General features: G+C 40.8%; 1 protein-coding gene across 1 annotated transcript in view; it reads right to left on the bottom strand.

The window, feature by feature from the left end:
* Positions 1 to 7226: 7226 nt before the first annotated feature.
* The window catches only part of kcnh1a (potassium voltage-gated channel, subfamily H (eag-related), member 1a), a 311195-nt gene continuing 301734 nt past the window's right edge, over positions 7227 to 16687 (bottom strand). Inside the window, exon 11 of the mRNA XM_078557611.1 lies at positions 7227 to 8072. Within this exon, the coding sequence (XP_078413737.1) occupies positions 7227 to 8072 (846 nt within the window). The remainder of the gene's footprint in view (positions 8073 to 16687) is intronic.

The raw sequence follows: 16687 nt of genomic DNA, 5'->3' as shown, positions 1-16687 counted from the left end.
TCATGTTAATTTAACATCAACAGTTGGTCCGAATGGTTATTTCATTTTCCTCGTCTCAATAGCTTTCTCCCTTTACATTCTCTGCCCATCTCTCTCCACATTTGCAGGAGATATCTATACACAATCCCTCTATGATCAAATAGTAGGCACACATTCTCCCTTCAATCCTTGTCTTCGTTGACCACACCATCATCCTTCACTGCCTTTCTTCCATTGTCCAGCTTGGTGGGTTTACCCTAGCTTGATTTGACTCTTACTTAACTTAGCCAAAGCATCTTCAGCAATGGAATCTTTTGCTGCCCCCACACCATTACATTTGGAGTTCTCAAGGATCTATCCATGGAATCAGCTTCTGCATGTTTGGTGCTGACAACCAGCTCGACCTTTTTTTTTATTTATTCATGGGATATGGACATCGCTGGCTAGGCCAGCATTTATTGCCATCCCTAATTGCCCTTGTTCAGAGGGCAGTTAAGTGTCAACCACAATGCTGTCTGGAGTCACATGTCAGCCAGACCAAGTAAGAGCAGCAGATCTCCTTTCTTATAGGACATTGGTGAACCAGATGGGTTTTTACAACAATCAGCAATGGTTTTGTGGTCATCATCAAACTTTTAATTCAGATTTTTATTGAATTCAAATTTCACCAAATGCTGTGGTGGGATTCGAACCTGGGTCTCCAGAGAATTACCCTGGGACTTCTGGAATACTAATCCACTGACAATACCGTTATGCCACCAGTTCACCACCACTACCACCACCACCACCCCCCCCCCCGACCACAAACAACCCTTCCACTGTTTCTGGGTTGTCAGACTGCTTGTCCAGCAGCCAGTATTGGATAAAGTACAATTTCCTCCAACTTGGAAAGATTTAAGACGTTGGGTGGGATTTTCTGGCCCCAACTCTGGCAGGCATCGTCGCAGGCAGGAGGCTCTCCGAATTTTCCCATCCCGCTCGCGACGATGCAGGACTGAAAAATTCCAGCCATTGTCTTCTGCCACCGTTACAAATATTGTAACCGTGCCACTTATTCCATCCCTTCTTAAGCTGAATCAGGCTGCTCACAACCTTGGTGTCCTGTTCCACTTTGTGCTGCACTACCAACCCCATATCCTTCCTGTGACAAAGACCACCTACTTTTACCATAGACATTGGGCAGGATTTTTCAGATGGTGGGGGTTCCCACCCCCACAACCCAAGAAATTGGTGGGGAACACATACCCCCACGATCACAGCAGCCCCACGGCCAGAGTGTTATTTGACTGGAGATGGGACTTAGGTCCCTCAGTCAGGCAGAGATCTTGCCTCAGAGATCTGTTGATTAATCTGATTGGCCAGCAGCTCTTTAGTCCCAGCAGCGCCAGTGACAGCAGTGGTCAAGATAGCGAATGCAAGCAATCCTCAGATTCTCAGTCCTGGTGTCCTGGACCAGGTAAGTGTTGGCGGTCTAACGGCAAGGAGAGTTAAGGTCCGGGTGAGTGAGGAGAGGGGTGAGGGGTCTTGATGGAGAGGCCGGGGGCTGGGCAGAGGGGGGTCCCAATGTGCAAACCCTCTGGAGAGGGCCTGTAAAATTCTGCCCATTGTCCACCTCTGCCCCGCCTCAGCCCATTTGTTACAGAAACCTTCATCTCTGCCTTTTCACCTCAACTTGACTCCCAGTACTTTACCGGTCAGTTTTCTATCATCCACACCCATAAACTTTAGCACATCCAATATTCTTCTGCTTGTGGTATATTTCACATCAATTCTCATTTATCCATGACCTGCAGTACCTCGAATTTAAAATTCTTATCAAGTTTAAAACCTTTCATCGCAGCTTTTTTTAAAAAGGACACAATGAGAAAGTAAACAAATTACTTTTGTTGAATGTGAAGGCAGGTGCTGAGAAGAATTAAGGAAGGGAGGCATGCTGGGAATGGAGTGAAGGAACTTGCAACCAATAACTGTGAGGGCAGTCCACAGAATGGGAAGGAGAATTGACATAAGGGGAATGGCTGTGGGATCATAGAGAAAAGATAGTTGTTATGATATGGCAGATGATGTGTGCCAGGTGGATCGAATCCACAAGGGAAACTTGATCACGCGGTCACAACTGTTTTGCAATTTGTATTTTATTTCGAGGTGTGTGCCTTAAATTCAAACTACTGTGACTTCAGAGGTTTTTAGAAAACTAAATTAAACATTTATTAACAAAAGAAAAGATTTCAAGCACATACATAGGTCATAGAAAAAGCAACAGTTGCATTCCAAATGAGTTTTCTCAGCTTTCGTTCCTGTAGACAGCAACTTGATGCACAGGGGCTGGAGGCGTTTCAGACTTGTGTTAAATCTTAGAATGCTTTCTCCTCTTACACATATACTCATCTCCTTTATACATGTTTCTCCATTTTTAATGCAAATTCTATTGTTCCCATATGTTTTTGCAACTTTATTTTTCTCATAATATAAATCTTTCATAGTACTAATTTTAACAGTAACCTTTGGGGCAGGTTTTTCTGGTCGGCAAGCTGGGGTGGGGCCTGCTCGTCAACACGTAAAATGACGCGGGGATATGTCGGGTGTGCGTCCAGACGCCACCCCGTGTCATTTAGGTTTTCAGTTCGGCGGGTGCACAGCCTTCAAAGGCCTATTAAGGCCATTAAAAAACTAATTAACACGATTGATGGACCTGCCCGTCCAACCTTATGGTTGGCGGGCAGGCCAGGAGCCCAGGCGGGCTTCGGCAAAAACATGAAACCTCATCCACCGGCGGGATGAGGTTTAATGAGGGTACTTAAATTTTTATTAAATGTTTAAATATAAGTTATGGACGTGTCGCAACTCATGTGACAGTGTCACATGAGGGGAGATGGCAGGGAAATTTTTTAATCACCTTTACTGAAAGTCTTAAATCAGAGCTGATCCTGCACAGGGAGCGCATAGTGCTTTCTGGCGGACATCACGCTGGGCGGCCCTTTATTGGCCCACCCATGTAAAATGGCGGTTCATGCCCGACTGGGGATACCTATCGGAAGCCCACCCACCTGCGCCCACTCCCGCTCTTCCCCCCCCCCCAACAGGGGGAAAATGTTGCCCTTGGAAAAAATAAACACACTGTTTGGCTTGGCTTCTTCTGGCTAAGTGTAGCATCCTACCATCTCTTTGAAATTCAAACTACTCTACTTTATCTAAAAATGCAAATTTTCCCTACACCTCACATTCTAATACTTGAGCCATGCTTACGTATATAGCATTTCAAATCTAGCTTCTTGTTGATAACTCAAAACCTCCAGACCAGCTGTCTCCAATTCAATCCCCCTCCAATACACATACACACAGAGAAACTAATCCAAACCCCACTATTACAATAAATCACAATAATATTATGAAAATTATATTTTCATGACACAGTCGAACAGGAAAAAATGTCATAGATAAACCTACTGATATAAAACGAATATTAAATATATGACTGACAAGCCTTATTCTTCTAAATCAGGTGCCGTCTGCATGTATATTGCTTCTCTTATCCCCCCCCCACTTCTATACATACCTTTGACATTGATTTCCTCTGAGAATCACAATTGTGAACAAATTTTGTGTTTCCAATTTCAACATAAATACCACAGTGAATCTCCCCCTCCTTTCAACTGCCCGAAACTTGCTGTTGTAGGGCTTTTAACTGCTTCAGAACGATATGTTTTTGTCGTCGTTTACTTTTGGCTGAATTTAAGTAAGGTTTCCAAGGTGAAGAGTGTCATCTCTATATTTTGGTCTTATGTAATGAATAATGTGAGGATCATACCACATAGCATATTGATTCAAAACTGGAGGGAAAATGTGACAACTGGACTACTTAATAAGCAATCAATGCTTCATTGATTTACACACCAACACTAAAAGCTTAAATATGTATAAAATATTCTTTATTGTTATAAATAAAGTTTACATATCTTTACAAATCAAATAATTTGTGCTTCATGTTTCTTTTTGTTACAGGAATATATTAATATATACGATATGCATAAATTATATTTAATTGACTTTCAGTAAATGTTGCAAAACTGGTACATATGCCACTCCTGGCAGCTTTTCTTGCTGACCACAAAAATAGTTCCTAAATTGTTCAGTACTTTTGCCATGCTCACAGGAGTATGTGCATAATTACATTAGTGATAAAAGTAAAGTAGTAGACTGGAACCAATATTGTAGGTTATCTGGTACTTCTTTGATTTGGGAAGAAAATAAGTGAAGCACATACCTACTGTGCCCTAATCTTAATGCAGTTTGCAGGTTCATGCAAAAAGCCTCTAAAATTAACTTATACAAAACAGATATTTATTTTCTATTAGAACTTTCTCCAGTCACTTTTAACAATGACAAGAACCTGGTTTTGTCTTTAAATTGATATTTTCCCCAAAGTTCAGGAGGTTTGAGTCTTTAAGATAAAAGTGGTAGGACATGCTGTGGGAGATTCGGCAGCCCCAGCCAAAAGTCCATTGACTTTCAGCGGGACTGGATGATCCTGGTGATGGGCAGGGCTGGAACATCCCGCCCTAAGTCTTACTTCTTCAGCATCCTACTCCACAACTTCTAACTGCTGTACACAGTATTAATCTGCCTCTGTGATTTTAATTCAAACACCCTATAGATCAAGTTCCTTTGAGTGTATCTGACCATCCTGTGTTGCTAATCCAAATTTATACAGAGTATTGCTCAGCTACTGTGTCAACATTCCTAATGGAGTACAGCAGCAAGATCAATACACAATTAGAAAAGTCTTATCAATTCATTTCACTAACTAGTTTTAAGAAAATTAGTCTATTGTTCTTTAGAAATTACAACTTTGATATATGATTGTAGGTATCTGAAGTAATTTGAACTGAACTGTAAAAAATACAATTTAGTAATTATTTAAAACTTATAAAAAATTAAAGCATCTTTCCTAAGTACCTCTTATGCAGACCACATATATTGCATGGTACCATCTGCTAATTCATCCTAGATTGATGAACAAAGGCGACTGTAGAAAAATTACATGGAAATAATTGTAAATGTTTAACAAAGTCTTTAGAATTATTTAGTTTACTAGCTAATGACAATGGATTAAACCACTCATTTTTTATTGAGCAATGTAAACATCATTCCCTGTTTAAGACTGAATTCTTGGATCCTGCTTGGCATAGCCTTTCAGTATTGTATTCATTTACAATAATTGTCAACTGTGGATGCCCTGGAAAGAATTACATTTTGGGCAAACAGCTTTGTACAATAGTTGTAATGGTAGAAACCTTTACATCATTAAACCATTCAAAATATAGTGAAAGCCCAAATGAAACTGGAATTTATATTGTTCCTTATAACATTCAGAAAAGCTGACAGTTACAAATCTCTCTTGTTCCCATTCTTTTTAAAGCAAATTTACTCTGAATGGAAGTATGTTACAATGGGCTTATTAAAATTTTCCCTTCGAGCACTTAAATCAGTAGATGCTTTGTTGGTCTTGAACTGTTTAAGAGTCTCTTCTGCCTGTACATATCAAGTCGGCACTTAGTATGTTACACTAGATCCTTCGGATTAGAAGAGTCTTTCTTATGCTGCCACTGAATGATTTCTCCAAAGCTGGTCTTCATAAAAATTAACACTTTAGCTATTGAAGCAGCTGCTGTTTACATTCACACTTATGGTGGAATAAGATACTTACCCAATTTTATCCAATTTCATTCTTAACTTACATGACCAGCGGAATCATGCAGGATGCTGTAAAGAAAATACTCAGATCCTATGGCATCTTTTAGAATATATCTGCAGCCATTTTTAAGCTGCTTTTATTATTGTATATTGTTTAAGTTTTGATTTTGGGAGAACTGCAATCATGACTTGGCTACTGGCATTTGCACTGTTGAACAAATGCCAGTCTTGTCAGTAATACACAATTCCTGCGAATAAATTGAAAATTAAAATCTGTCTCTTTTAGTTCAACAATAGAATTGCAGACCAACAAAAAAAAACTGGATGCATGAGCCTGCCATTAGAAGAAGGGAGTCTGATTTAATAACATAAACATAAAAAGTTGGTCTACAAATGCTAGTCTTCCAGAGTTCAGTATGAAAATAGTTTAAGTGTTCCAAGTAATTGTAGCACATCTACTAGGGAAGGAGAAATCATCCATGAGTCCCGCTCCTGATCATTATTCAGTGACTGCTACACAAGATGTTTGTGTGTTTGGTACTCAGTGAAGACAAATTGGGTTCAGTTTTGATGCTCCCATAATTACAAGATTGTTGATACTGACTGGAGTTACAATGAAGAACAGTCACTTGGGGCACGATACTGGAGGATATCCAGTGCCTATGGAACCATGGCACAGCATAATTTAGTGGCTTCAAGAGGGGATGGAGCAATTTTTAAAAATCAGCTGAGGTGAGAGAAGACCACAGGCAAAAACAGCAGGGCAGTGAACATAATTCATTGCCATTTTATGTTCTAAAACTGCAATAAATTTTCACCTTTGAAATTTCAGCTCAAAAAGCTTTAAAAAATCAGTGGACTTAGACAAAGCAAAGGTTAGCATGAACAAGAAGCAAAAGGATGATCCACATTCTGTTAAAAGCAAAGGAGAACAATTAATGTTTGTCTTCGGCTGTTATTTTCCTGCAATTAAAAAAAATTTAACTTATATCTCTTCTATAAAAAAGGTGAGCTACATGGAGCATAAAGAGGCATTATTTTCTGTCTATAATCTAAAAAATAAAGCAAAATAAACATGACTAGTAAAGGATGAATCTAAAGAAATACAGTACAGATCTGTAAAAATTCCTAAGAGTTCCTTTGGTTACATTAGTGAAATAGATAAGCTATGCAGACAATATGCTAAAAAATAAGAAATCCTGCATTTTTCAAATTAGTTTCCAGCAGAAGTGAGGCATTTGTCTCCATGAAATGACATCATAAGCCAGTGTGCAAAGATATTTGTAGATTGACTGGGTGTTTATAATTTCATTTTCTTTAAACTGTCTGATCAAAATACAGCAGATCAGTAAAAACAAAAGGAACATTTTTTAGTCTTCAAGCCATGATTGAGGCATATATATCTGGGCATGCCTCCTAGAAAGTTGAAGTAAGCATGATTAATCCCCATCATTTCAGCACTCTGGACAGCTCATCTTCAAATTAGATGATGTTTATTAAATGACACCTGAATTTTCCCATTATAGATTTTTGTCACCCAAAGGCTGATTCAGCTAGAACTGCCTGTCTTCTTTATCAGATTCTGGGGTTGTTGGCCTTGATATTTCAAATATTTCCTGTGGCGAATTTGTGGGTCTTGCATTTAATAATCTCAGTATTTCTGAAAGTTGTTTTTCAATATTGGTGATCTTGTTATTCAGGGACTTTATGTCTTGTTTCAGCTCATTTTTTACTTCCAATATGGTTGCTTGAAGGGTTTGTTCAGGAATTGGATAAAAAGTGTGCTTTGCCTCCGTCTGCACGGGGCTTCGGTCCTGAGGGCTCCGTGTTTCTCCTGCGTTGTCTAATCTCAGATCACTCTTTGTGATACCACTATCACATGAATCTGTTTTCCTCAGAGACATCTCCTCATGTGTTTTAGTTCTTTCTGGTAAAGTTTCCATGGATTCTGCCTTTGACACTTTATTCCAGTCTTCTGCTTTAGAAGCAGACTCTTTAAATTTGGACCAGCCCTTCCGCTTACTGGATTCTCCAGGTTGCCTAGCAGCTGCAAATTGCTCAGATGTTGGAGCTTGTAATTTAGCCTGGTCTGATGTCTCTGATGTTGAGGCTCTAACCACTTGTGAAGGGACTGGAGTTGCAGGACTTTCAGTTACTGTAACTACACTAGTCGTTGCTGCAGCATCTGTTACGTGGCCATCAAACTGTGCAATACCTCTCTCTACATCATTAGCATCCTTCAATCTTTCTGCAGCTATACGAGCTTCCTTCTGCTGTCGAAACCTTTGAAAAAGCCTGCGGACAGGATGGTCAGGAGGCAGGTTTAATGGCGCCTCATTCTTTCTCCTCATTCTTTCTTCTTCTTCACGCTTCACATCACTGATCTTCCTGAACACAATCTACATGAATGAAAGGTTGAAAAATCAAAGATTAATAGTTCACTTATAATGTGTTACATGTGTACATCTCTTCCATCACATTGTCAATGGTTAAAGGTGCATCATTGCAGCCAAACAATTGTAAAAAAAAGTTATTTTACTTCTTTTGACTAACAGACAACACATTGTTATTAATTCATAGCAATGTCATTTATGGCACCTTAGTGTGATACGACTGTGACCCATAACTCTTGCTGATGCATTTACAAAACAATATTGATTTTTTAAAAGTTGGTCATCGTTTTAGTTTAGAGTATTATTGATTTCTTGAGTCAATGTTGGTCTCAAACTGATGGGACTCTCAAACCGTTTCCAAATAACATGCTGCTTTACAGGAGAAAATGTTTAAAAGGAAACATTCTAATTCACATGTAATCAAACATGTTGAACTATGGTTCAAGGCTACACAAAATTATTGACTGAAGTATTAAAATGTTTAAATTTATTTTCAAAAGATTATGCTACAGTCTGGATAATAATTCTTAAAAATTACTCCAGAATTCACTAAGCATGTTATGGTAGTTCATTGAAGAATCAATAGTATCTTTGATTTCACACAGAAGCTCAAAAAGATTATCAGGATATTGAAAATAAGTTTTAGTTGTGCACTAAGACCAGTTAAACAATTAGATATTTTAAAAATAGTAATTTTATTTAATGCCCTGGAAATCTGTCCTCATATGAATCCAATAATCTATCAAAAGTTAATTAGTAATCACTGCATATCATTTCTTTATAACTTTATAAACTAAATGGTACAAGTCTAAAGAGGATGCAAGAACAGAGAGGCTTGGGGTTCACATAAATCTTCTGATGTTGGCCGGACAAATTGATAAAGCTGTTAAAAAAGCTTACATGACTCTTTGATGTCTCTAACACCCACCCTAGCATCTAGAGTGAACATATCAAAGTAGTCACACTTTTCAAGCTCTGGACAGTAAATTGACCTGACATACATAGATATATATATATATGTATATATATGCAGAGGCCAAGCAACTGCAGCATCACACACACACACAAAACAAACACGCCATCTATTATTATACCTTTAATGTGGATCCAAAACTATCAAATCTATTAATCAATCTTTTAACTACAAACAAAATCCCATCGTCCAATCATACAGGTACCGTATACACAGGTCTCATATTTCTTAAGCTTCAGTCTTATGATCGCTTCCACCATTTGCTTTTGTCCATCTGACCTACCTTATCAGGACAGCTATGTTCAGGTATAAAACATGTCTCCCTAGCAAGAAAACAAACATTCACAGTTTCTGAGAAGCGCTTATTGCACTGTTCCTCAGGAGATAGCAACTCTTCCTTATGGATTTACCACGTTACAGGCAGGGACACCAGCATATACACTTACTTCGCTGCCATTGTCTCTTTCTTTCAAATATTCATCCTTCGCTGGCTATCACAGCCCTATTAACCCTTTACCAGTCTAAATACCTAATACCATATAATCACCTCAGTAGTATAGCTTATCTAACCTACATGTGCCAACACCCTTGGATTTATAGGTAGAGGCATAGGGCAGAATTTTTATTCCAGGGTCAGGACCATGATGCCTGATGCTATTTCTGTATGGATAGCCAATTAATGACCAGGGAGTACATTGGCCATCTAATTAAGGATGGCATTCGGGCTCTCAAGTTGGCCACAGAATGTCTTCCAGCAGTGACACATCAGGAGCCCTACTGTTTGAGGTGGGAACTGCCAATGCATGTAAGAGAGGGAGAGAGGGCACCTCACAATGGTGAAGTACTCTGAAGAGTAGGTGAAGAACTTAAATGTAAAAGGGCCACAGCTACTCTACTGGATCGAACACTACCCCCATAACCCACCCCAACCCCACTGCCCCTGTCTACTGCTGGAAGGATGCCTCCATCCCGTGGCCATGTTTTGGCTTCAGTGAGGGACCCGCAGGCTGACTGGAAAATTCATTCCAGGGTCAGGACCCCAACACCTGATGTGATTTCTCTAATGGCCAGAGAAAATTCCAGTCAACATTTGCTCAGTGGCCTTAAATGACCATTTAATTGGCTGAATAGGTAACTGCCCCTCCCCCCACCCCCGTCCCCTTCCTGTGGGTGGGTAGCTGGCCCTATCCCACTCCTTTTGTAACAAAATTGGCCTGGAGCCAGAAACATGCCGGCAACGGGGCACGGAACTCTCTGATGCCAATTTTTGAATCTTCCCATTTCTGGCCTTGCTTCTGATGAGAATCGAAATTTCTGCCCATCAAGTACAAAAGCACGGAAGTTGTGCTGCGGCTTTAGAAATCACTGGTTAGGCTTGAACTGAAGTATTGCATCTAATCTGTGCACCACACTTTAGGAAGGATATCAAGTCCTTCAAGAAGATGCAGAAGAGATTTACCAGAATTATACAAGGATGTGGGTCTTAAGTTATGTGGAGAGAATAGAGAAGCTGGAATTATTCTCCTAAAAACTGAGAAGATTAAAGGGAGATTTAATAGGTATTCAAAATTATTGAGGATTCTGATAAGAGTAAATAAGGAGACACTGTTTCCAATTGCAGGAGGGTTGGTCTCTTACATGCATTGGATTGAAGATAATTGGCAATTAAACCAGATGCATAGCTCTTTCAAAGAGCTGGCATAGGCACAATGGGCCAAATGGCCTCCTTATCTGCTGTATCATTCTATGATTCTAAGATACACATTTTGAAGAACTGAAATTGCAGCGTTCAGCTAAAATCAAACTTCTCTTGGTTTGTGTTATCAGATTATCATTTGCGATGCTTCATTCAAGTGATCATACTCAAAATGTCCAGCTAATGAACAGCCAACACCTTCAAATCAGTTAATCTACTTCCTTAGAACATCTGGCAAGAACCATTCATTTTGATAAGCATCAGGCATAATTTTGTATGACTGAACTGTAGTTTGAGCTGCAATTAAACTTTTCCAATGCCTAGAGCTGACAGCAAACATTGACAAGGTACATATTTAAACCTATCCCACTCCTACAAGCTTTCTATGACTAATAAGGAATGAGAAAGTTTGACCCATGCAACCCCTCTTCTCTTTTTGTGGTACTCCGATAATTAAAGTACCTTGTAAAAGTGACAAATGTTTAAAATATAAACCTTGGTTCTTGTTATTAACCTTTAGCACTGCAGAAGTGTCAGTATATTTAGAACTACAATACAGCATAGAAACAAATATGTTGTAATGAAGGACTAGATGGAGGAACCAGATTCATGCCACTGGTACATCAGTCAGCCATTCAGAGCTCCAAAACCCAAACGCAACATTAGAAATGGCAATGATGCCTGCAAGTGATGAGATGAAGTTAATGATGGGGGCTTGGCTGAATGGACTTTATTACTTGAAATTTTACAATTCAGATTTAAGCATTAGTTTTCTGAAGGGCACCATAAATACAAAAGTAATTTCACTTGCCATGTCCCATCCAAAATGCATCCAGTTTTATTCCCCGAGTGGAATAGTTTTTAACCAATTATTTTATAGCAAAGTGATATAAATTCAGTTCTCAACATTTAATGAAAGGTTGAATTGCAAAGTAAGCATCTTTGCAAGACAAAAATAACTGTTTTCCTAAACTTTTTTCACATTTACTTGTCACATAAATACAAATAAGATGAAATCAAAAATAAATAAATAAAACTCACATAAAGAGCTTTTACTGTTACTTCTGATATTTGTAAATGTCAGCAGAACTTAATTACCAGATCCAATAACTTTCACAGTGTCAGTCACAGAATCAGTGCATGTGTAGCTGTAAAGAATAATATTTTTCAAGTTGTTGGAAGAATAGATGTTCCTGGAGAATTCGCTAAACTGATAAACACTCAAACTGCTCTCAAATCTATCTCTGCACAGATAAACAGAGTGGAACAAGGCAGCCCAAAAGCCACCCACCGCCGTCAAAGAAACAGCATAAAATATTGCAAAATTTTCAAGGTCTCTTCCATTCTGAGTGCTGATGGAGAAAAAGTAGCTTTGGAGTTATTGTTGAAAAATCACTTTTTTTGTTCATATTCACTTCTGACAAAATGTCATCAAGCTGAAACGTTGGGTTGAATTTTCCTGTCCCCATGATGACGGGTTTGGAGTGGGGGGAGGGCGGTGGCTTCCTGATGCAGTCCTATCACCAGGGAACTTTCTCAGTGCAGGCTGCGAATAGGCGGACAACCAATTAAGACAGCTAAGGCCCAAATTAAGGTGATTTTGCAGCCTTGTTGGCATTTTGCTGCTGGCAGATTGGCACCCTTCCAAGTTTACAGGCCCAAGGGCTATCAGAGCTGGGGGCTCCATGCCCCATGACAGGGCCGTGGGCAGGAATAACTGCAATCAGGGCCAGGATTTTTTACCTTCTCAGGTGGGCACAGCGGGCGGGCACGGCGGGCAGGCCCGGGGGCGGTCGCAAAGCTGACCACTGCCTGCGATTGGGCCCCGACATCGATTTCACGCTGGCTAGCCAATTAACGTGCACTGCAGCGCTGCTGGAATGGGGGCAGGAGGAGGGCGAGTGTGGAACTTTGCGCATGCACGCAGATGCGCGCAATGAAAGCTTCCTGCGGCACAGAGCTGCCTCAGGGAGCTGAAGATTTATAAATTCAAAAATAAAAAACGTTCCAATGTTAAAAACATGTCCCCTCATGTGACTCTGTCACATGAGCAGGGACATGTAATAAATGAAATTTCAAAATTTTTAATTGCTGTTGGAAACCCCATCTCGCCCGTGGATGGGGCTCCATTAAAAATCCAAAGGCTGCTTGGCCTTTTTGCCTAACCGCCAACCATAAGGTTGGACGGGCTGTGAAAAATTTCATTCAATTATTACTTTAGTGGCCTTAACAGGCCGGTTAATTGTTGGCAGGCGCGCTACCGACTCCTGCCAACCGAAATATCGCACGAGTACACGATGACGTCGGGGCGCTTGTCCGACGTCATCACACGTCATTTTATGCTCGAGCAGGTCGGGCATGCCTGCCCACTCAGTGAAAATTTAAGCCCTAGGACTCAAATGATTCTTCCGGTAGGGTTTTCCCTTTTCTCCAAGGTGCCTAATAGCTTTGGCCCTCACCAATTTTGAATTGGATATACGCCACTGAAGGCAGCCCATGTTGTCCTTTGGAGGGCATTAGGTACTTTGTATGTTAGTTCCTAATCATGCCAATCAAAGTTGTGGTTCTGAGGCCACAAAATTTCTGGAGGTTTTATCCTAGATATTGGCCAGGATTTTTCATATGGGCGGCTGGGCGGGAGCGGACGCAGAGTGGATTGCCTCCCGCGATCGGCTCTGTGTTGCCATTTTACGCGGGCAGGCCAATTAAGGCCCGCTCAGCGTAATATGTGACTGGTAGTGCTCAGCGCTACTGTGCAGGCGGGAGGAGGAGGGCAAGTCGGGGCCAGCGCTCTTTCACACATGCCTCAGGGAGATTGAATGGATATTAAAGTAATTGAATAAATGATTTAAAAATTTATTTAAACATGTCCCCTCGTGTGACTGTGTTCACGAAAATTTAATAAAATCCCGCTCGTGGATGAGGTTTCCTGAAAAACGTGAAGGCTGCTTGGGCTTTTCGCCTGCCCGCCAACCTTAAGGTTGGATGAGCAGCGTTACTAATGACAATAACAGCATTTTTAATGGCCTTAATAGGCCCTTAGCATTTCGGCGGGCGTGCAGCCGACTCCAGCACGCACTCGCTGAACGAAATATAGTGATGGCGTGCGATGACATCGGGATGCACGCCCGACGTCATCAAGCGTCATTTTACATGTCGGGCCCGCCCTGCACGCTAACAGACAAAATCCTGCTTATTGTCTCAATGTCATTGGCATTGGTCATTTATACAACCAAATTCCACAGACTGTACATTACAGTGTCCATCGTTTACTGGCCAATATGTAAACAATTGCCTGATAGAGAGATACATCTCACTCTATGTACCAGCACTAAAATGTCACATGTGCCACCATGTGAATTCTCTTTAATACACTCCATCAAGACAAGAACAGCTACAAAACAATCAATGGTGCATTTTACAAGCAATACATTAATGAATAGCAAGTAGTTTTCATCTTCAGAATAGTCTATGTGATTTACCCCACAGTTATGGAAAAATAATAATTGCACAACATACTATCTCTTGCAACATTAACTCAATTTTCTAGTGAAGGTATTACAGCCATTCTGGCATAGATCTTTTCTAAAATTCAGGCAAGTCTCTGCTGGTGGCCGGGAGGAGGACACAAGAAAGCAAGGAGGAAGGAGGGAGGGAGAGAAAGGAAGGTGAAAGATCTATGTGGTGAAATGGGCTCAAATTAGGCCGAGTGCCTTTGGCTTCACAGCATTACACTCACAATGTGCCAAAATTATAGATAATGATGCTAGCTTTCTTTGCTAATTGATACTCCAAGTTACTAATGCAAAAGGCTCAACCCGCACACTGGCTCACTACAAACAAAATACTTAACTTAGCATTATAGAAATATTCTAAATTTTAAAATCCAGTTCATACAACACAGGCAAAAATTCTAAATCATGCACCCACATACTACAGCATGTCTAGATTATGCTTCTTCCTTCTCCATTTCCTGTAAAAACCCCATGCCTACTCATAGCTAGTTTCCCTGTCTCCATTGCATCTACCTTGATGACTCCATTTTCTATTCAGAACATCGAAGAAGCCTTCCTTTTCCTTCGGCAGAACGTTTTTGCTTCACACTGTTGGAATGGCCACCTAATTGTGTCCACACCATTACCCATGCCTCTGCTATCATTCCCTTTCCTGATGACAGAGTTGTTCTTTTCTTCATTTTCCACCCACTAGCCATTCCATTCACTTGATCCACTGCCACCTATATTAGTCTTCCCTTCCCGTCCCTTCTCTTCTTTCCTTCCAGGATAGAATTTTTCATTCTTCCACCAATTCATTTTACAGCTCTCCTCTCCCCAGCTGTTCGGGTGCTGCTGCAGCAAATGCAACATCTGTTCCTTTGTTTTTTTTTCTCCTCACCGTTATCCAGGGCCCCAAAGGTTCCTTCTATGTGAAGCAGCTGTTTAGGTGTGCTACCTCTAACCAAGTAAACCGTTTCCAACTGCTTACAGTACTCATGTCTTCAGCACTGGCAAGTCCAAATGTAAATCAGGTGACCACTTTTCAAAAGCCTCTGTTCTGTATGTGACTGTGACCCTGGACCCCTTTGCAATTCACCACATTAACAGCCCTCCCACTCTGGCATCTGCTGTCTTTCACATCCAACACAGAACTCATAATCCTCAGTGACAGCAGCTATCCCTGGGCATGCTGCAATACTCTGAACTGAAAGCTGAATTTAGTAAATTCAGACCGTAGCTATATTCTCCACTTTCTTTACAGGAGGGACTGAGGATGGATGGATTTATCAGCATTTAGGGGAAGAGATACAGAAGAAGTGGCTTTATATATCTGAAAACATCTTTGGACCCAACATTTGCAGTGAGGGAATGGAGGAGTGTGTTGCTGGGTAGGGGGGAAGGTAGGGCAGAAAATCCGGAAACACAGAGGTCCTGCTCAATTTAATGGCCAGACCTCATTATCATTTATTTACTCTGTTTTCCGCCTAGTAGCCGACCAGATTGACAAACTGGCCAGAGGGAAAACCATAAAATGCTACAACCAGGCACTGTCTCTAGCCACTGGGAAAGATTGAAGTTTGATGAGTAGGCTGGAACAACAATCAGGAGGGTGGGGAGACCAGGAGAGATCACAGAGCAGAAGGGAAAGGCTGGGTGGAGAGGACAGGGATTCTGCCACACCAGCATTAGGGAGGAATGGCAGGAGGCAGTGATTGTGGGGAAGAAGATTCGGAATGGCGGATTTGGCGGGGGGTGGAGTGGAGTGGCAGTTGATTGATTTTGGCAGATGATTTGCTTGAGAAACTGGGTCCTGGTCCACAGAAGCGATATAAAAACCCTAGTTCTGCTTGATCTGGCTGCTCCCATCTCCATTTAGTTGCCAGGTTTCCCAAGCTCTGGAAAGTTCAACCGGCCAGCGATAAAGTCAGGATTGCAGCTGCACTGTGTGAGCCTGATTTCAACATTATAGTGAGGTGTCCTGCTTTTTGAGAGCACGAGACCCACATACCACTTGTACTTATACATGTGTGCCTCTTCATTGGCATCAGACTGCTGACCTTAGCCATTTTCAAGTCAGTTAACAGGATTGTTATGAACTGGTAAGCTTCCAAATATCTGCTGGAATAACAGTTAATATTAAAATGTACAAACATGTTTAGGAACATAATTCACTTTAGCCACATGCAAATAAAATAGTGCCTGAATTAGAGAGACATATGCCAAGTTTACAACAGGCTCCAATTCATTTAAATTATAAACAAGTTGATCTTCATTTATCCCCATTCCTAAAATCTATGCAAAACAAACTTAGCTAGTATTGGCCTCAATGTTGTTTGCTTGAGATTGCCAGTTGCACAGTATGTGTAACCAAAAGTCCAATACAGTTATTTGTGCTTGCAACTGTTCCTAAGCAGGTGTAAACTGTGGCTTCAAAGGGTGCCAGGACTGTTTCATT

Source organism: Cetorhinus maximus, chromosome 14 (assembly GCF_964194155.1).
Source record: "Cetorhinus maximus chromosome 14, sCetMax3.hap1.1, whole genome shotgun sequence".
Classification (NCBI taxonomy): domain Eukaryota; kingdom Metazoa; phylum Chordata; class Chondrichthyes; order Lamniformes; family Cetorhinidae; genus Cetorhinus; species Cetorhinus maximus.
The sequence above is the reverse complement of the archived record's forward strand: the minus strand, read 5'-3'. Positions and strand labels throughout refer to the sequence as shown.